Consider the following 22275-nt stretch of genomic DNA (forward strand, 5'->3'; position numbering starts at 1 on the left):
GATGTTTAAATAAAAAGGTCTTTACCTGGCGCCGAAAAACCAGTAACAACGGTGCCAGGCGGACCTTTTTATTTAAACATCATTTTAATTGTTAAAATATATGATCTGGCCAGAGCAACTTCTTCTTCCTTCTCTTTTCTCCTCCTATATTCTTTATTTACTTATTTTATACTGTTAATTTTAATGTTATATTATTATGTTTGTATCTGAGTGTATTTTTTATATTTTTGTATTTAGTGGTAATTTATTATGTTCTATTGTATTTCAATGTATTTTATTGTGTTGTAAGCCGCCCCGAGGCTTCGGCAAGGGGCGGCATAGAAATGTTATAATAATAATGATGATGATGATGATGATGATGATGATTTATGGAGGATGCTGCTTCAGAAAAGATCTGATTCCTAGGGACAAAAACCACATCTGGGATCCAAAGATTATTAAGCTGCTTCCATACACAGAAAAGGAGCTTTCATTCCTATACTTCTGGAGCAGTAGGTTTCTCACTTCCCCATTTGACGTGGCAAACTGCTTTAGATGTTGAAGGGCATTCTTAAAATGGGAAGATAGGGCATTGGAGTCCAGTATCCAAAGAAATACGGACTGCAGCTACAGTATATCCAGACCACAGGGTGCCCCTGAAATCACATGTTGGATCTTGACCCATGGTTTCAGGTTTTCACAGCCCTAAATCAATTCTCCTGGGCAGCACATACTATTTTTAGGTGCCTGGGCTTTTTTTTTTTTTTTTAATCAAGCTCAGGGATTGTGGGGTGTTGGAGTGATGGGAGGCTGTTACTGCGATTGCCATCAGCAACAACATTATCATTTCCAGTTTCTTAGTCATTTTTCTCTTTAAAAAGCCCCAAGCTGACTTGTGATAAAATGATAAAAATGTATGAAATGGCTTAAGTTTTCCACTTAAATACTGGACCTTACTGACCAAGGGCAATCCTCAACTGAAGTGTTACCACAAAGGTGCAATCCTATACATGTTAAGACATAAGTTCTGTATTTCCTAGCATGCTCCAGATAGCATGGCTGACTGAAGGATGCTGGGAGTTGTACATCTTGTTTTCTGTTCAAGCATGCTTAGGATTACACCTTTATAAACTAATTTTGTGGCCTCAGGCAAGCCGTTAGTCCTTCGGCCATTTATTGTCAATAGATGGATATAACTTGGCTGTTACTTGTGAAAATCGGTGGCATATTGCATTTGTTTAGTCTCTAAGGTGCCAAGGGATGCCTTGTTTTTGCTATAGCAAAATTGTACTGTGCCCTACTTCATAAGAATTGCTGACATTATGTGTAAATACTAAAGAGCATTACTTATTAATGTTTATAAGCAGCATATTTGTTAAAAAGCAATCAAGCCAATGGAAATTGGGAAAAACCCAATAAAAACAAGACCATTACAATACTAAAATATTAAAACATCTACATAATTTAAAAGACTATGAACAAAATGATGGATCTTCACACCCGCTCTGAAAGCCAGAGAAGTGGGAGCCAATCATATTTCTTGAGGTAGTGCATCTATATTTGGGGAAAGATACTGAGAACATCCATTTTTGCATGCCTGAGGAGAGGTATTAATGCTCTTAAGGACCTGCCTTGCAGATCCTAATTTCTTTGCAGGCTGGTGTCTGCATCTAGTAAAGCTCAGCCTAGTCATCTGGGCTGAGGGAACAGTGAAAGCTCCAACCATGCCTAGCAAGAGGCATTCTCTTTTAACTTCTGCCCACACCAAACATGTGAAGACAAAATATGGCAGAAGGGATTTGATTGGTCATCCAGTGTCAGAAATCCTCTGTAAATTAATACAATGATTACTTTGCATATAAATAAAAATGATAGTTCTGAAGCAATGCAAGAATTCATTATTCTTAGGCAATGGAAGGATGTGGTGTATCAGGCATCCTCAAAGAAGTTTTCCCTTCCCTTCATGCTCAAGCAGGAAGCGTTCTCTCCTTTGTCCTCTGATCTTGTTAACAACTTATAAGCTATATTGCTATATTAGTATCATTACGTTGCATTTCTATCCTGCCTTTGTACGGAACCCAAAGCAGCTTACATAACTCCATGTTATCTTCACAACAACCCTGTGAGGTAGATTAGGCTGAAAGTGAGTGACTGCCCTGAAGTTACTGAGGGAGCTTCATGGCTAAGTGGGGAGTGGAACCCAGATCCCCTCGGTCCACAGCCCAACACTCTAATGCCACTGCACTAGCTTTCTACACCTGATGAGAAACTTTACATAAAAATCTGCCCTCTAACTAATTAGGGTGCTTTTTAAAATTGTGTCAAAAGAGTTAAACTATTAATGGGCTGATCCTATTCATGACTGCCAAGATGATACCTCCATTGAACTCAATGAGGCTTAATCTCTGCTATATGTGCCTGGAAAAAGTAATTACTTGAGCCATTGCTGTGGCTGTGTCAGTTGTATGTTTGTTATTTTGATTTTTCTGTGTTTAGAATGATCAGTCAGCATTTTGATCAATCCTCTTTGTTCTGAGAAAACTGCGAGCAATTTCCCTCCCTATATTTTCTGCATTTGGGGGCATTTGTTGAAAACTTGTTGAAAGTCATAAAGCTTTAGTTATTACCCACTTATTTTTCTGTAATTTGGCAGTTCAGCTAGACTTTCTAAGTATAGAATATGTTTGTGTGGCATACTGGAATTACCTGGCTCAAAACTCGTATTTGTGATGAGTAATTGTAGGGAAGTCACTATTCTCCCCCCTGGCATATGAGAAAAATAGTATTATTCAGAGTTGTAAGGATTTGTGAGATGCTGTGAATATTCTAAAGTCCTTAACAAATGTTGTACACAAAAGGGAACAGGCTGTAAAGAGTGGAGGGTGACAAATTTTGACCTACAATTCTAATGACTCCTCACCAGTGACTATTATGGCTTGGGTTGATGGAAGTTGTAGACCAAACTATCTGAAGGGCTCCAATATCCCATCTTTCTCTTCACCTGGGTTCATCCTGATATTTTGGGTTACAATTCCCATGCGCCCCAAGCAAGGCTAAAATTCTGAGACAATAGGAATTATAGTCTGAAATATCTGGAGGAGCCTACATTGGGGAAAGTGCAGTGTAAAGATACTAGTCTAGATTTATTCTGTCTGCTTCAGTCCCTTGGCTAGTTCTGTACATAGCAAGGATTACTGAGATAAGATACGTAAATTTCTGGTGGCTGGAGTGTTGCACTGGGACTCAGAAAATCTGGCTTCTAGGCCCCATTCAAGCATGGATGATTTTGGGCCAGTCACTGATTCAACCTCATCTGCCTCACAGGGTTGTTGTGAGAGTAAATGAAAAGGATATGGTATGCCACCTACTTGAAAGAGGAAAAACGGCAGGATATAAATAGAATAACAAGTAAATGTTATGCCTTTTTGTCATAGCCCTAAGTCAATACCCCATCAACATTGGACATTTTGATTCATCAGCAGCTTTGCCTTCACTTGCTCTTTCTTAGTACACAAACAGGTTTGCCATGTCCTGAAAATGTGATAGGTGTGAAGGATGTAATTTGTTCTCAAGGAGATGATGTTCCAATAACCATCTGTATTTTGCCCACCTAACTGAGCGCAAGCCTCTGAGGTCATTTGTAAGAGCTGAGAAGCTCTCTTGTCTCCAGGAGCTGACTACTGTGAGGGAAGCCCTTTCCTCATTATACGCTCCTGTGGTAATTTTCAGCCTGAGATAAATGAGACACCTGAACGCCACCTGCCCAGCGGCCCTTCTCCTTGTTTGTGAGGGCCAGCAGGACGATCGTTATGTAGCTTCTAGATGTTTCTGTGGACCTGTGTAGGTGTGATATCGAAAGAGGTTTTGTGTAGCCATTATGAAGACAGGCTTCAAACCGAGGCTGTTGCATCTTTTCCAGTACCTTAACCACTGGCTTATATTTAGCCCCTACATTTAAGTTCTAGGAACTCAGACAGAACCCTAGATAACAGTAAGATCCCAGTATCAACAGCTGGCCTTTGACTGAAATAAGATCTATTACTGCTGCAATATCAAACAATTGTATGAAAAAGCCATACAAAGCCTGCCACAATTAAGCCCCCCCCCAAATACTACCATGCAAACATACAGATTTTAAATAGAATTGAAATTATAATAGCATTTTGATAAAAAAAAATCTGAAGATGAATTCAACAAGTGTATCTTGTGTTGTCTCCCTTCCTATTGAGGAGGAATAGTAAGAACATTTTTATCAAATTTTGTTCCACAGCCTGGTTTTAGGCTGAGCAGACCTCTGTCCTGGCTGAGGAGGTTTTAGGGGCCCATTTTATATATTCAGCACAATCAAGTGAAAACTGTTTTCTACACTGTTCTGCTTCATGTACTAGCAAGGAATTGCCTGTCTGAAAGAAGGGCATAGGGGTATCCATTTAGTTAAGGTAGCTCACAAAAACTCCCACTGTTGTAACTCTCAAAAACCTCTTTTAAAAAAAAAACACCTATAGAGAGCTGAGAATGTGAAATTTGGAATCTATAACATAATCTGATCAAGTCGACAGTTGTGCCAAATTTCAAAACTGATCTGTGACCGATACAGCATGTTAAAAAGTGCTGAATATTGACACATTTATTCCAACTTGGTGTATCATATATTTCTTTCCGATCTCAGGGAGGAAAGACTGATATGTACTCTATTCAGCCCTGTTGAGATGTGCCATTCGTTTCTTTGGGGAAATTCTGAGCAGCAGTTTTACAATTAAAAAGGATTTTCTGCCCCGTGTCTGTCCATGGTGGCAACTGCTGGCGAGGCCTGTCAGTTTCGCTCTGAAGCCTGATCGCTGCTAGTGCAGCCCCGTGATTTGGATTCCCTTTTTCCTGTCCACATCCTGACAGTGGGGAGAGGGAGCAGGGAACTGTCATCTCATTTGAGCGAGCTAATTTTGAAGGCTAAGCAAATTGTTTGTGCTGGTGAAGAAGAGTGGGAGGAAAAGGGAATCATGTGCATGCTTGCTCAGAAGTAAGCTATTCTGAGGTTGCATGGAGACATAAATTCATTTGAGAGACATCTACTTAGTCAATGATTTGTTTGTGGCTTACATTTTTTTCTTTAAGTATTTTTTCCCGGAACACTATAATCATACATTTTCTTTTTGGAAACTGGGGAAATAAAAAATATCTGCCAATTTAAGAGCTGTTAAGGCAAGAAAATGGGAAACTTCAAGCTTAACAGACATGCCCTGTGATGTATTGCATTGTTAGAAATCATGCTTGCTTATGAGCAACAAACAGGCATTGATCAGCTGATGGAAGATTTCACTAGCAAGAGAGAAAAGTTTAGATGCTTCTTGGAGCAGTATGGTGAATCTTTTCTGGTTCTGGGTTACTCCATCCTCCCCATCTAGATTTAGGCCCGAAAGGTAGAAGAGAAGTTTGGGTACACGGAGAGTAAATTCTTTATTCTTGTTATGTGCTGTCCAGTCATCTCTGACTTACAATGACCCTATGAATGAAAGTCCTGCAAAATGTCCCATCCATGACAGCCCTACTCCGTTTTTTCAGATAAATAGTAAGCAAGCACAATTTGTGACATTGCACAACTTCTGCACTCACGTCTGTTAAAGCATCAGGCTAAGTTTCCTGGCTTTGTGGAACTTAAGCTAACATGAGGTAGGCTTACCTTAAACTGCTGCATTTTTGGTAAATGTTTTAATCCTAGAACATTCTCCTCCCATCATACAATATCTAAGAGCAGAGCAGAGGGCACTTTCCCTTGGTACACTGGACTTCCTATATGCAGGGAGCCTCCCCCCCCCCATTTTTTACTCACTAGTAAAATTCACTCAGACATGCAATTACATCCAGTGCAGTTGTGTTGCCAATGCAGTTTAGTGCTGATTAAGAATACAGGGTGCTGTCTTACAAGAAGCTGAATTAGCAGACCATGTATTATTGAGAGTGGTTGGTCATGGCTCTCCAGGGTCTCAGGAAGGGGCTTCCTCAGCTCTACCTAGAGATGCGAGGGTTGAACCGGGGACTTTCTGCATGCAGTGTGTGTGTGCTGCAATAAGCCAGGAACCCTTTGTGAGGATTGTCAGACCCAAGTACCTTCACTTTCCCTCCATGACTGGGTTCATCTTATGTAGGTTGTGAGCACTTCTGCACTTGGAGGCCCCCACTTTTAAGAACTAGCTCTTGGTTGTTAAGCAACAATAGTAACAGCATTTTCCTCTTTTTTCCCCACTGTCTAGAAAGAAATTCAAGCCATGAGTCAGTGCCATCATCCAAACATCGTATCTTACTATACTTCCTTTGTAGTGAAAGATGAACTCTGGTTAGTGATGAAGCTTCTCAGTGGAGGTAAGTAAGTTTGTTGTTTTTGTGTGTGTCGAATTATTTAGCTTTTAGTTTGCAATTGTAAAAGGGAATTTTAAAAATGGAAGTTGTTTACTTCTAACCATGAGTGGTAATGTCTACTTTATTGAACACGAACTATTTTACAATTCTTTCAGTATCTCAAACGAGCATCTTGATGACAGCTTTTTGGAATATGCCAGTTATTTAAATATATTTGCCATATATTGAAAAACTCCTTCAAGCATAATGGCTTGGTTCACAGATAATGGAGAAGGCATGGTTTGGGTTCCATCCAATGTCACAGGAGCAGATTTTTGCTCATGCTCTTGGACTCCTCCTCCTCCTCCTCCCTTCAATGCACTCCTCCCTCTCCCAAAATTTCGCTCTGTAAGGTCAGGCAGAGAGAGCACTACAGAATGGTGAGGATATCCATCCTGTGTTTTCTTCATGTTAAGCATAGTGTTTCCCTTTAGCTGATACCCCCACAAAGCATGAAGGAAACTGTCAGAGAAAAGGAAGAATGTTTCTGCTCATTGAAGAAACAGAATGTATTTTCAAGTGTGTCTTCCTCATCTATATTTTGTTTGTTTTGTTTAGTCACAAAGTTGTGTCCATCCCATCACGAGCCCATGGACAACTTTCCTCCAGGCTCTCCTATCCTTCCTCATCTATAGAGGAGTTAAAAAAAATTGGGGGAGAAATTTCAAGACATGCCATTTATTTCTGGTAGACTACCAGTTCCTTGGGTGTGGTATTTAACTGATTAAAAGGCAGAAGATTAATTGTATTAAACGCCTTAATCAGTCAGTATCTTTGCTCTTAAGCCATCTCTTGTGGCACTGAGGTTTAGTCTAGCTGTTCAGACTCTCTGCTTCGAATCCTCCACGTAGCTTTAATTTGTCAAGAATCCCGTGATGTTGAGCTGGCAGCCTTACAGCATATCGTGGCCTCAGATCCTATCTCCTTTTTAAGGAAAGTAATTGCCTGTCTTTGTGGAAGGAGGGTAATGTAATCCTTCCTTACATTCATTCATGGAAAGGCTCTTTCAGCATGTGTCATACATTGACTTTGTTATTTATCTTTCTCTCTCCCTTAATTATCTCGTTAAGTCTTTCTTACCTGGCATTTAAGGAAGGAGAAGTAAGGAAGGGAAAGATTCCTAGAAGATGACTGTGTGTTTCACTTCTGCCCTTTTTTTTACACCCTCCAGAGTCTCTAATGCCAAGCAACAAAAAGCAGGAGCAGGTTTCTAGGAGAGTCTGTCCTCCATTATTGATGTCCCCATCGAAGAAACTCTAATCTTCCGTTGGTCATTTCTTATAACACGGCTTGGAAACTGCCATATTCAGTAGCTCACTATCATGTTCTTGTCCAGAATTCCTGCAGGCTTAGAGCTGGTCTGTTTTATCTCTGTGGTAAGCCACTTTCACACAGTAGCTCAGAACTTCGTCAGATTGCGGTACATGCTACACGGAACCTCAGTCTCATGGAGAATATCCTTAAACATGCCAGATCTTCCTGGGAGCATCTGTTGCTAACATGGAAGTGCTTCATACAATCCAGATGGCCTGTTTGGCCCTTGCCATGGTGGATCTAAGTGTTGCTGTGTAGGAGCTGTTTGCCACATTGATAAAGTAGTGTGTATACTGCAAACTAGAGGCTGGGGCCTGGACCTAATTCTTTTGCTTATGTTCTGTAACGGGGTTGACATCTTGCATTGATTTAACTCTCAGCTTCTCAGCTGAAAAGGCTCCTGGAGCTGTATAGATCAAATCAGTTAAAAAAGGCAGTCCTTCTCGGCAAGTTTACAATTAAAAACAAAAACGGACATGATGCACTAGGAAAAAGGAATAGGAAGGGAAGAGGAAGAATACTTTCAGTGGGCTTACGGCATGGCCTGACTTGCCCCTTACACCTCTCTCACTGTAGCCTGTAGAGTGGCTGCTGGTTGTGATGGTTGAGGTGGCATGGTGTGTGTGTAGAAGTGATGTTTTGTGAGGCGATCACTGTAATATTTGGTAGTGGGATGATGCATTTTGTAATTGTCTTTCTCTCGGGAACTGTGTAAGCTACTTGAATGCACTTACTGTGAAATGCCAAGGCTGGATATTTCAAAAGGAAAAAGCCCATGGATCGACAAAATAAATCAGGGGAAGACGCAAGTAGGCCATGCAGCAGTTCTTGAGGGTGAGCAAGAGACTGGAACACATTGTCCAACCGAATCCCCTTTTGGAGAACATTACTGTCAAATCAGCTACCAAGGATTGCTTAAAATCTGGCACAATTCCTGGTTGGAAATTCATGTAGGAAATAGTGTGCAACTTCGGTGGAGTTATCTGCACACATGTTCCATGCTGTTTTTTCTATATCAGACTGCTTTTTCTGTAGAGTTTTGTCATGTCTGAAGCTACTTTCAAAGAAGGGAGTGGTTTTGTGGGTCAAATTGAGGTAAGAATCAGAACTGAATGTCTCCTGAATTATAAGGAGATTTTTTTTCCCTTTGAAATGGCTTCCACAACCAAGATTCGTTCATCAAAAGATGACAAACTTTGCAGGAGTACATTTTGAAAACAGGAGCTCACAAGCCATGGAAGAAGTCGAAGACCAAAGCAAAGTTCCTTTTTCATTCCTCTGGACTCTCTAATAACTTTCTCTAAATTGTATTTTTGTGTCTTGTTAATTGTGAATAGTGCTTTCCTCCTGGGAGTTCTGGGTGTATTGCTTCCTTTCCTCAAAAAAGAATTTTAACTGCACAGTAAAACTCTCTCTCTAAAGCAGGAAAGGTACATTCTCTTGGCTAACTATGGACAAGTAAAGTGTGACTCAGCTAAATTAAAAATGTAAACAATAACTGTTGGTTTATGTATATCCTGCTCTCCCTACCCACCCATAACCATAAACTATGAATCAGAGTTTGGCCGCAGTCAGTTCTGCTTAGCCTCACAGTAAGCTTGTCAGAAGGTGTTGGACTAATAGAATTTTTCCCAGGATTCTGTTTGTTGAACTTCATAGCTGCATTTACTATTGCATCTGGACTTTATTTTCTCTATATCAGCCTTGCTGAAACAACTCCCTTAGCAGAACATTGTATAAGTTACTAGCTCACTTACCACACACATAGGTTATATATTATTTGCCTGGTTTAAGGGCCAAAGAACCAGTACCTAGAGAGTTTCCCTGGCAGGTTAACTGCAGGTAATTTTTTCTTGTTGCACTCAGCCAGAGTGCATCCTACTATTTGATATGCAATAACTTAATTTGTGCAAAGTTATGAATTCAAGGTGTTGGCCATTCTGCATACAGGGAATGCACATTTCCAGGATTTAATTTGCATTGCTGGAAAAGTAGGATGCAGATTCTTAAACAAAGTTGCAATCAGTGAGGACCTGAAACTTGATATGAATGTTAAAAAAGAGGAGCGGAAAGAAACAAGAGAAAGGGAAAGAAAGTCATTCAAGAGGACCCTTGCATAGAATGATGTTACTACTGAAGTGCCTGGATGTAAAATAAAATGAGAATGAGCAACTTTGAAGGAAACAATCTTATTAATGGTTTTTGAAGGTCAAATGAAATGTTTTGAGAGAAAATACTGACAGAAGATGATGTGAGTGATTGAAAGCAAATCTGATTGTGGCTATGTATATCCTATGGCAACCCTAAACAGCTTCCTTATTTCTGGTCTTTCCTTTTGATTAGCTTTCTGTATCTTTGCCCAGGCAGGTTGGCTTGCTGAAAAGCTCTGGGAATGTAAGGAATTCTCATGGGAGCCTTTGACATGGTATGAAAGCAGGTAACCTGAGCAGACAGGTTTTGAAAACTATCTTTTGCAATTATAAGCTACAGTTGCAGGTGAAAGACTTTCTGACACTTCCACATTGTGATCCAAAGTCTTTTTGGGAGCTGGAGTTTGGAGCCTTTCCTTCTTCGGATTCTACATATGCTGTATTTCCCTGCTGAATAATTCATGAATATATACTTAAATTTGCACATGGTAAGCATGTCATGAGTGAAGCTGGCTGGAGCCAGGGGTCAGACTAGATGGCCCAGGAGGACCCTTCTGGCTTGCTGTGTTTCTGTGTTTCTTCTCTTTCCTTTCTGGGGCATTTCTCCCCATTCCCCTTTCTTCCCCATGTTCTGTTTTTGTTTTCAACATATGTCTGGAACTAGCAATTTAGCTGATGCATAAGGCAGCATAAATATGCCTTTTAAGTTTTTCTTGTGGGTGCTGGAGGCATAAACATTTCTCTCCTGGTATATGCTGGTGATTCAGATAACATTTACTGCAGCAAGAAAGTGGCTTTCTAATTCCTTTATCTGTTTGTGGTTTTTCCAAAATATTGGATAATATTTTGAAGACTTTTGTGCCACACTTGTGTCTTTTTAAATTCTTTTTCTGAAGAGCACTCTTATAGTTCTTCCATTACTCTTTTTGCATCCCAGCCTTACAATAATTGCTCAAATACCTAAAATTTGGTACCAGCAGTGCATTAAAGGGGCCAAAAGAAAAAAGAAAAAAAACCCCTTCAAAAAAAAAAAAAACCCGTTTCCATTCCTCCTCAGTACAAATTTGTATTTCCCCTCTAGAATGAGTCTGATGATACCTGCCTTACTACTTACAAGGCTGAGACCACGATTTCTTCAGTCAGTATTATTTTGAAGGGTAGGGCAGGTGGCTGGGGCTGCTGTGGCATACCTCAGCCCAGGGAGGCCTGGATTCAGAGAGCGCTGGAAGCTGCCTTTCTCTTGAGTCAGATCAGTGGCTCATCCAACCCAGTATTGTCCACATCGGGGGTAGGCAAGCCAGTATCCTCCAGATGTTTTGTCTGCACCTCTCATCATCCAGCCATTGGTCATCTATGGAATGCGCTCCCCAGAGAGGTCCGCCTGGCGCCGTCGTTATTTGTTTTTCGGCGCCAGGCTAAGACCTTTTATTTAAAACTATTGTAATTGTTAAATTATTTGAATTAATAGGATTTTAAATTTTTAGCCGAGAATGCACCAGGGTTTTTTAAACAATTTCTTTTCTTTTTTAATTGTTATATTGTTATTATTTATGTATTTATGTATCCTTTGTGAGCCGCCCTGAGGCTTTGTTGCGATGGGGGCGGCATAGAAATGTTTTAAATAAATAAATAAATATTGGCTGGGGTTGGTGGGAGTTATAAACATCTAAAGGGCAGCTAGTGACCTGCTCCTGTTTCTATACTGGTTGACAGTTGCCCTACAGGGAGTTTTTTCAAGCCCTACCTGCAGAAAACCAGGGCTGAAATTGGGATCTTTATTTTGCATTATAGCCCTTTTCCCAAATCCCTGCTCTTTCATACAGCTGGCTGCCTATTTGCCAATGGGCCAGGTTTACGGATCTGTACTAATGTATAAAGCCCTAAAGAACTTAGGACCAGGATGTGCGAGAGACTGCCTTGTCCCTTACCAACCTGTCCAGTTGCTGTGGTATTTAGTCCTGATTGAGATTTTCTGCAAACTAATTTGGTTTTAGAAGGTTGAGAACTAATCAGATTGATTTTCTCTGGTTAGTTGGGAATTCTTGTATGGTCGTTCTGTTGCTCGAACACCAAAGAATGCTTGTGTTCAGTGTGGGATGTTATGTGGAAGCCTTTCAGTGTCAGAACCTCCCCGCATTTGAAAAACAAGTGTGTCTGTGAGAAAACAGCAAGCCCTGCTTTCTGTTGCTTCCCTCTCCACATGCAGAGAGGGTCAGCCGTGGAACCCTTTCAAGTAAATTTCCAGCACGCATCTCAGTTTGATATGTTTAGGGAACAGTTTTGGCTATTGAGCAATACAAAATATAACAAGTAAAACACAAATAAAGTAATTTTCAAATTGTGTTCTTGGAAGCCCAAGGCCTTCTTAGGTAAGAAATCAAAAAGAGTGAGCAGATTTCCCCTAGAAGAGTAGTTTACGCTTGTTTCTCATTTTCTTGGGGAAACAGTGTATATAGAGCAGTGAGACTGAACCCAACTGCATGAAGACCTTTTTATTTAAGCAACATTTTAAATGCTAAATACAATTGAATTTTATCTGGCCAGGGCGGCTTATTTTATAATGTGAGTTTTAATTAAGATTATTTTATATGGATTTTAACTGGTTTTATCTATGTTGTAAGCCGCCCCGAGGCTTCGGCGAATGGGGCGGCATAAAAATGTTTTAATAAATAAATAAATAAATAAATTTAACATGGACTCTTGTGTTCTTTGTGATATTCTGTGCTATATGGCTTAGGGATTCATCAGTAGACAAATTAGTGGAGAAAAGGCCATGAAAAGGTAGATTGTTTGGAAGAAGGAAACAAAGTACACCATTGGTAATGCATGTTTATCAGGCTAACTGTCATTCTGGATTAATCAGCCATCAAAATAAATTCTATTAAGCAGGACTGTGTTTTAAGGATTCTATGCTTTTCAGATTTCCTGTAACAAGTATAAGCATGCTATTCCCCTGCCCCAGCAATGTTAATCCAGAAGCTAAGCATAATGAACTTTCTAAGTCTTATTCTAAATTAAAGTGCTCCTACAATCTTTGTTGCCTGTAAGCATCCTAAGGTTTTTATGAATTCATTTAAAATTAAAACCTAGATTAGAGCCAGCTCTTGGCATGTTTTTGAGATGGTGACTTGACTTTCAAAATCTTCAGAAACCCATTACTTTTTCCTGACATTTGATTTTAGTAACATAATCAATCGCCACATAATCTGAGCAGAACTAACACCTGACCTACTCAGCCTTGAAATGTACCTGCCTAAATCTCTGATTCAAACTGCACTGGAAGGATATTTTTATCTTTCAACCCACCCTTATTCCTTTTCCCTCTCTCCCGCATTGCCCAGCTCCTGCAGTGTTTTCACATTCAAAGGGTTTTGCAAGCTATCCCCAGTCCCCCTGTTAAATCTTGAGTGGCAGCCAAACTTCCATAAAGATTAAGTGCATGGAGATAGATATTTCTCTTCTTGTCTGACTCTTGACCTCAGGTGGCACTACTCAGACAGCAAATGAAGTACTAAAGCCCAGAGTTGGTAGAATTTACTGTACTGACAGCATGTGAGGATGTCATTTCTGAGTGTGTCTCTCCCCACCCCAGAAAACCTCCCTGGAAAGAAATGATAACACTGAAATGCCTGAAAGGGAACCTCTTTGTGTCCTAGCTTTTTTCTTGTAGACAGATTTTTTTTTAATGGAGAAGAGAATTGAAACTGAAGCAGAAGGAGTACAGCTCATTGTTGCACCTCAGAGTTCCTGCCACCTGATTCTGCTCTATGTGTAGACTGTGCCCCAGTTTCTTCCAGTGAAGCCAGTTTTGGTTTGAAGCTGACAGAGGGAACCGGCTTGTTACATGGTGCTGTAGTGATAGCAAGCTATGGTTTGCATAACCCACACTTGCATACTTAGATCATGGTTTGAGCTGCCCAGTGCCTTCAGCAAATAATGACTAAAGACTTAAACAGATCCATAAAGTGCAAGACAAATATTAGCTATTAATCATCATTTTTTCCTTGCAATTTACTATTTTATATCCAGAGAATAATTGTATTGGGTGGCCTATATAAATGATGTAGATAAGTCAATAATCATTCTATATAGTCTTTCCTTTGTCCAAAGAGTTAGGGCAGTGCATGCGTTTATCTTCCCAATCATGTTATCCTCATAGCATCATTGTGAGGTAGATTAGACTGAGCAGTGGAGTCTGGCTCAGAGGCAACTGGTGAGCTTTATGGCTAGTGAGGATTTGAACCTGAGTCTCCTTGTCTTAGCTGGTGTCTCTAACCAGTGCAGCGTACTGCTTCTCTGTGATAGCTAAACAGGAGCTCCATATGAGATGTGTAGAGTCACAGAATGCAGGATGCTAGGAAAGCAAGTGTTCAGGAATGTTACCTGAGTTGCAAAAAGTCTCGGTAGCGTATGGCCATCCATTCAGTATTAGCATAATGTTAAAGATGCGCGGGAGGATCATTGGCTTTGAGTAACTGATCTTTCAGGAATGTGCTTTCCTCCATTTACTGACTCCTTTGTTTCTGTCTCTGCTTTCCTTGCAGGGTCTGTTCTGGATGTTATCAAGCACATTGTGGCCAAAGGGGAACACAAGAATGGAGTTCTGGATGAACCTGTGATAGCCACCATCCTGAAGGAGGTGTTGGAAGGGCTAGAATACCTGCACAAAAACGGGCAGATTCATAGGTGGATCTTCTGTTTGCATTTCTAAATGTTGCTTATTTGCACAGTACTTTTTAGTGGGGTTGGAGTACTTTTCTGTCAGTTGATTCTTTAGGTAGTTCACATTTGTTTCTGTCTGGCATATCAGGAACTCAGAAATACAGCTACTTGCTCCAGGGCTATCTTGCAAGTCTGAGTTGTTAGTCAAATACAGTATTTTATCCACTTTAGCATTTCTGGCAAAAATTGATTTTGTCTATCAATGTTCCAGAAACCACCTGTTTCCTACAGGTGCACCCTTCCTCCAAAATGAAGGCACATTACTTTATTTTTTTCCCACCCTAACCCTCCATTTTTTAAAAGTCCAGTGCAAAGGTATGCAGGGGTTTTGAGACATAATTGTGTAGTTATCTTTTGTGGCTTCAGCTTCAAGGCAACATTAGCCAATTGTACAATTAATACACATTCACTGTTTTGTGAATTCCCATGGTATAAAAATGAAAGCACTTCCTCCCACATGCTATGTAGAATATAGTGCCACAAGGAACTGTGCTAGGTACCAGCTTGAATTGCTTTGAACAAATACTGTGCTAATCTTCCAGCCTGGTGCTCTCCAGATGTTTTATACTACAACTCCCATAAACCCCAGCTAGCCTGGCCTATTTCTCTGAAAGTGTCGCTTCCTACCACAAAAAGTGCTTGGAACAAATTAGTTCCAGTACAGTAATCCATTTTCTTAATGTATCAGAAACAAACAATTAAGATAAACCATAATCTGCAGAATAAGAGAAATACAAATACACAGCATAAAAACATGATCTAAAACCAATATACTGCATGAGGTGTTTAGTATACACAAAATCCTACAGATATACACAAGCCTAGGATAAACACTACAGAACCAAACCATCATGTACAGGTGGCTGGGAAAATTAGTATTTTTTCCCTGTCCTCAGAAGGGTGATCATGATGGCATGAGGTGATCTTCCTTAGAGAGAATGTTTTATAAATGCCAAGCTATTACTGAAAAAAGGAAGGACTAGCCAGGAAGTTTTGGAAGGTCCAAAACATATTGGGGGGGCGGGCACCAAGTTGGAGAAGGCTTTACATCTCTGGGGTATATTTCGTATCAGATTAGAAATGGAGCAAAGTAGGAAGAGGAGGTAGGATGTGAATTAAAGTTTTTGAAGTTCTTAGGAAGAAATAAGCTATAAGAAGCTTATCCAAGTTAGTACAATAAAATGATTGTTCAGGCCTGTTTCAGTGAAAGACTTGAGTCATAGATCACACCTTTCATAGAAAAGCAGCCCAGTTCAATTAAAGTCATGGTGTGGGCAGAATGAATGCAGTTAACACATCTGTACAAATCTGGCACCCAGCTTATTGGTGCAGAGAAGGGAGTGACACTGGAGCGGGGCCTTTTTTAGTTATGGGGGTGGAGAAGAGAGGTCAGGTTGGGCTGTGGTAGTAAATCGGTAGGAGCTTCATGAAGTGTGTTTATATGGGTGACACGTGACCCAGCAGAATAGATGGTGTTAATGTAAAGAGTGAGATATTTTTAAAAACAAATTAGGATGTGAATGATTGCGTGTGAAGACGAAACAAACTCCTGCTGCTGAACTGTCTTATTGCCAAAGAAATAAGTCAAATGTGCTATTTTGAGCATTTCTAACGTATTAGTTTTCAATACCTATCTCCCCTGAAGCTGTTTCACTTAATCAAGGCATCCCTGAAGGAATCTTTGTACTCTAAAGGCTTTGCTGAGGATTGGGAAAGGCTTGGAGTGAGGACAGAAGGAACAAAATCCATTACTCTTTTCCTTCGTCTTAGTCCTGTCTTTGCTTCTCCTTTCTTTAAGTTTCTGTATGTCTTTTAGAAGTTAAATGATGCTAAGGAACAGCATGCATGCAAGTTACCCTTCCTACCTTAGTAGGAACCTTAATCCTATATGTGTAGGAGACAGTGATAGCTGCACAGTGTTATGGGAATCTTCACATACCCAGATACATTTATAGCATCTTGAACTAGTTCATTGCTTGCTTGCTTCTAGAAATCCTAGATGGTTAAAAGTATTCTTACAAATAGCAACACGTGAAATAGTGTTTGTTTAACAGTTTCTCCAGGATGAACCCTTTTCAGTGCCATTGAATGGACAAGCAGCAAGGGTGTGCTTTGGTTCTGGAACAAGCTTAGAGTAGGCCTTTGAAGAACTGCAAGCTAGTCATATCGATTATCACTCTTCCTCTCCTCGGAACACCAGGTTGCTGCCTGGATGGTGTATTAAAGGCCTTTTCTTGGTCAATAATGAATTGTGTTTGAGTCACGGGAAAGGGAGCTTCACCCCTTGAATGGGGCCAGGAAGGCTTTAGGAACGTATGCAGGAGATAATTTTCCTTCAAGTCCAGTATGAAAAAAAAAGTGGAATGATCTGCAGGAAAGGTTTCTTGCCACGGGCACCATTTTCACCAAAACTCATTGGCAAGAGAATCAGCTTTTACCTGTCCCATGGAATAACAGCGCAGTCTCTGAAGTGTATGTAAGGCAGGTGATCAGTTGCTGTTGAGAAATGAACTGTTCAGTAATGCCTGCAGCCTCCCCTGCAGCTTTCAAAGCCGGCCGTGCATAGAGGTGCAGTTAAGCCCGTAAGCTATGAGGATGTTGAGTGAGTTTTATGACTAAGGGGAAAAGACAAGATTGGCAGTAGCCAGTTGATATGTCAAGTATTTTGCACCTCTCCCAGTTCTAAATACTGGACTTGCTTGTGCTTTTGGTTGTGGATTATCGGGTGTCCAGTTGCTTGACGGATGATCCCATGTAATTTGTAACCAAAGCAAATGAAAGCATTGTTGGGAAGTTACCAACCAGAGTTCGAAACATAAAGCCCTTTCAGGTGGTGTGCTTTAAAAAGAGTTTTCTGATAAGCCAATCACGGTTGGCTTAACAGGAGGCAATTTATGTCTCAATCCTGAATGCCTATCGCTGAGTTTGATTAGGTCTGAATATTTGACATGCTTAGAAAGGAAGCAATAATAATTAAAAAGTGGGTTAACTTGCCCTACAGCTTCAGGAGCCTTTTTAATGTGTTGGATCTTTGGGATGTCACAAGAGTTCTCTGAAGACAATTAATGTGGGTAAAGTATATAATCATGTGCTTGAATTGTTCTAAAAACCAAGAGGTTACATTGCCATTATCCAAACACGAGGGGAGAGAGAATGGTTGCCATGTGTCTTGTGATGGAATGTCATTATGGCTTTGGCAGCAAAACAGTGTCTCCACTTTGGAAAAGGCCTGCCTCTCGGGTGTGTTCCACTTATTCAACACACCTAGCATTGCCAAGGAGAAGATGCTCAGCAATAATGTGCTGCCATTCCCAGTTCTGCACCAAGTGTATCTTTGAGATGCGTGTCTGCAAGCTCATGTTGCATTCCTGTTCTACCCATGTACTGGTTGCCACTGTAGACAGTAATTTTAAATAGTTTGGCAAGTTCACAGTGCGAGAGAGAGAGTCACAGTTGCGTTATGTTCAGGCCAGACAGAGGCAGCATACAGACTACCTGGGGATGGCTGCTTCTAAATTTCCTGGAGGGATATTTGGCTGTCTTCTGAGCATTAGATTTTGGTCTAATCCAGTGAGGCTGCTGCTCTGCTTTTTCTCTAAGTCTGGCAATCTCTGAGGAAAGAAATGAACACCTTCTCTGCATTTCTTCCCTTCACTACTCCGAAGGTCACTGATTTCAGTATGCGAGTGATTTCTCATTATGCTTTTTACTGTGGTCGTCTTGTGCGCTCTCCTCTGTTCCTCCTCCGTTCTCCTGAAATATGGATGCTTATCCAGAACGATTGCATTATTTATTTATCTAGGCATTTATATACCATTCATTAACACGGAGGTCTCAGAATGCTGTACAAAAATCCTGTTAAAACAACATACAGTATCAGTGTCAACAATCAATTTAAAATCAGGAATGCCTGTCAGAAGCCATCTCTACAAACAAGAAAAGCCAACCAGTATAGATGATAATCAACAATAAACAAAACAATACATGGCAACTATTTGACAATAATTATCCCAGCCATCCTCTGAAATACTGTGCCTTGGGGGCTCTTTGGGAATATAATTTGTATATGGTTGCATGCAGTCACTTCCTTCGGTCTCTCTCCTGGCATTTCAGAACTTCCAAACAGCACAAACTTGGAAAAAGATCAGCAGGATTCTCTTGTTTCATATCCCTAGGAGACTTTTTTCAAGGCCTCCAGAAATGCAGGAATACAAACTGGCGGTTCCATACGATGCCAGATTGTATTTCTGAGATGCTGAGTAATGCTTTGGCAAGATTGCTCACACATGTTGTGGCTTGTTGTGTTTTTGTTAAAAAGAAAATCCATTTTGCGCAGGATTGCTATGGAGACATCTGGTCCTTGATCTCTTTTGTGTTAGTAACTGTCTTGTATGTGATGCTTTCTCTTTTTCCCCATCTTCCTTCCAGCATTAGAGTTTGCTTAAGGGGAATTGCAAAAGGAGAAATCCACTGGAAACCAGGCAAGTCAGAGGAAGATATTGAGGGAGAGGTTAAGCATAAGAATATGGAGCTTGGTCTCTCCTCACCTCTTGGTGTTCATTCAAGACTATAAGAGGTTAGGACTGTTAGAAACTTGTTGATTGACAGTCCTGCTGTCGCTGATATAAAATCCAGTGGCTTGTGCTGGCATAGCTTAAGTGTGATTAAGAGGTTTAATGAATCATGGTATCACTTGCTTCCAAACCCTTCTTACCTGAAGGCAGATTTTACTTCTATTTCCCTCCTGTCCTTCCTCCCCACACCCTAATTTGCATTAACAGCACAGGTAAGGGCTACAGTTTAAGCATGGTTAAGCCTAGACCCAGTCTCTTCAGTCCTGCTGGTGGAGGTCCTAGCTCACAGCACATGCTGAAGGTCCCAGGTTCAAACCCTTGGTAATTTCAGTTGAAGGATCCAGTATCAGCAGGCAGTAGAAGGAGAACTCTTTCTTTCTGAGGCCTTGTAGAGCTGCTGTCTGTCAGGAGACTGTTCTGGGTCCAGTGACCTGGCTTAAGACAACTTCCAGTGATCCAGTTTCAAGTCCAGCTTGGTTTTAGATCCTGGTTTCATTTTACATTTCATGAGTAGCTTCAGCTATTGTGACATGTAAAATACAATGCTTTTTATTGTATTTCTGTATCATTCAATAGCTGAAACTCTCTGAGAAATTGGCCAAGACTAAAAACTTTGCTGCCTCCTGTACAATGTTATGAATCTCGATCCATAGTTCTTCAGGCACTCTGTCTACCAGATCTAATCCCTTAAATCTCTTTGTCACCTCTACTGTATATTCATAAAGGATATGATTTAGGTCATACCCGAGTAGCTTAGTGGTTTTCCCTACTTTCTTCAATTTAACCCTGAATTTTGCAATAAGAAGCTCATGATCTGAGTCACAGTCAGCTACTTTAGCATTCCAATCCCCCATGATGACAAGGTCGTCATTTTTTGGAGTTAGTTCTGGAAGGTGTTGTAGATCTTCATAGAACGGGGTCAGCTTCAGCCTCTTCAGCACCAGTGGTTGGGGCATAGACTTGGACTACACTACTGTGATGTTGAATGGTTTGCCTTGGATTTGAACTGAGACTATTCTGTCATTTTGGAGATTGTATCCCAGTACTGCTTTTCCTACTCCTTTATTGACTATGAAGGCTACTCCATTTCTTCTGAGGGATTCTTGCCCGCAGTAGTATACCTGATGGTCATCTGAATTAAATTCACCCATTCCTGTCCATTTTAGTTCGCTGATTCCTAAGACGTTGATGTCCAGTCTTGTCATCTCTTGTTTGACCACATCCAGCTTGCCTTGATTCATGGATCTTACATTCCAGGTTCCTATGGAGTATAGATCTTTGCAGCATCAGACTCTCCTTTCACCACCAGATACATCTGCAACTGAGTGTCCTTTTGGCTTTGTCCCAGTCGCTTCATTCTTTTTGGCGCTACTAGTACGAGCCCTCTGCTCTTCCCCAGTAGCACATTGGACACCTTCCGACCTGAGGGGCTCATCTTCCGGCGTTATATCTTTTTGCCTTTTGGTACTGTCCATGGGGTTTTCATGGCAAGGATACTGGAGTGGGTAGCCATTTCCTTCTCCAGTGGATCACATTTTGTCAGAGCTCTCTGCTATGACCTGTCCGTCTTGGGTGTCCCTGCACGGCATAGCTCATAGCTTCATTGAGCTACGCAAGCCCCTTCGCCACGACAAGGCAGTGATCCATGAAGGGGACCTGTGTGACTGAACAACAACGAAAACCTTTAGGCGTACAGTATAAAAACCATATTCATGCCTTTATATTAACATGCAACAGAGAGAGAATGATGTAAAAACAATTTTAAACAACCAAGAAGAAAAAAAATCAATACCTAATAAAAATCACTGATAGAATACTATCAGTATAGAATAGTATTCATGGGTAGCAAATACCCACGAGAAGAAAGAGGTCTTAACCTGGCACCAAAAATAGAAGTGTTGGCTCCAGTTGGCCTTACTGGGGAGATCATTCAATAATGGGGGAGAAGACCCGCATTGCTGCCTTTGGTACCTGGAGGAGACACCCTTAGATGACAAATGTAGTATATTGCTTAGCCTGAATCCTGTTAGAATGGGAGCGGACTTGTCCCTTAAGTCAGAACAGGGGAATGGACTTGTGTGGAGGAAATGGAGCATGTGATGTCACACTTCACGGACGACTGACTGGATGTCGATTGATTGGCACAATCTCCAGTTGAATGCACTCTGAGACAGTGGTATAGGAGCAGGATTATGTGTGTGTTCTGTACTCGGGACTAAAAGCACCAGGGTCATGTCTTCTGTGGTATGTGTTATCCAGATAAGCTTCATTTTCCTAGATGTGCAATCTTATATTAGTTTTACCCTCATTCAACGTAGCCTTTAGGTGTAGTGTTTTTATTTAAGTTGGCTTTTATTAAAACCTGTACTATCTCCCACAACCCAGCATTGAATGGCCAACATTCACTTATGGAACAAAGAAAATCGATCCATTTGGGGACACCGTTGGGCTACTCCTGTGTTCTCCAGGCAGTGCTTGTCTACATAATTGCATTCTGTATGCATGCATCTATTCTTAATTGATTCCTTCGTGTTGTTATTATATTGTGTGCTATTGTCAGGATCAGGGCCTGAGTGACCCTGCAAGTGCCTGCAGAACCAGGAGTCCCTTGCATGCTCCTGCAGGGAGCAGTTGAAGAGCGATTATGCAGTGCAGCTGGAGGTCCTGAAGACCAGCACAAAAGGCTTTCTGGCACTGCTGACCTTTGCCACAGCGATGCAAGCCATCTCTTGTGCTCTGGCCTCCGCCTTGAACCTTGCTCCTGCCTTGCTCCAGCCCTGCTCCAGTTGTTCCTGCCTTGCTCTGGTTAGTCCCTGCCTTGTTTCAGCCTGTTCCTGCCTTGCTCCTGTTTGATCCTGCGTACCCTAGTCTGCCCTTGCCCTGCTCCAGCCGTTTCTGTCCTGCTCCAGCCCGCTTGTGTTGGGACTACCCTAACGTGACTGTCTTCCTGGCATCAGACGACTGGACTGTTTCTGGACTCTGCGCTCACGCTCCCTGCCTCCCTGCTATGCAGTACTGAATTGCCGGCTGCCTTGACCCTGACCCTGGACTGTTGACCTTGCCCCCACCTCTGGCCGTACTAAGCGGCAGGACCTCACTTCACATCAGCACCCTTGTCCCGGGGCTCTCCCTATCCCAGCCAC

The 22275-nt window shown here is 41.2% G+C and overlaps 1 protein-coding gene across 2 annotated transcripts in view; it reads left to right on the forward strand.

Annotated features, from left to right (window-relative positions):
• The window catches only part of OXSR1 (oxidative stress responsive kinase 1), a 93902-nt gene that overhangs the window by 25580 nt on the left and 46047 nt on the right, over positions 1-22275 (forward strand). For both annotated transcript variants that reach the window (XM_044424601.1, XM_044424600.1), the window contains 2 exons: positions 6228-6336; positions 14381-14522. In XM_044424601.1, coding sequence (XP_044280536.1) covers positions 6228-6336; positions 14381-14522 — 251 coding nt within the window. The remainder of the gene's footprint in view (positions 1-6227; positions 6337-14380; positions 14523-22275) is intronic.

The sequence above is a fragment of the Varanus komodoensis genome, unplaced genomic scaffold (assembly GCF_004798865.1).
Source record: "Varanus komodoensis strain SLA01 unplaced genomic scaffold, ASM479886v1 scaffold15, whole genome shotgun sequence".
Classification (NCBI taxonomy): Eukaryota; Metazoa; Chordata; class Lepidosauria; order Squamata; family Varanidae; genus Varanus; species Varanus komodoensis.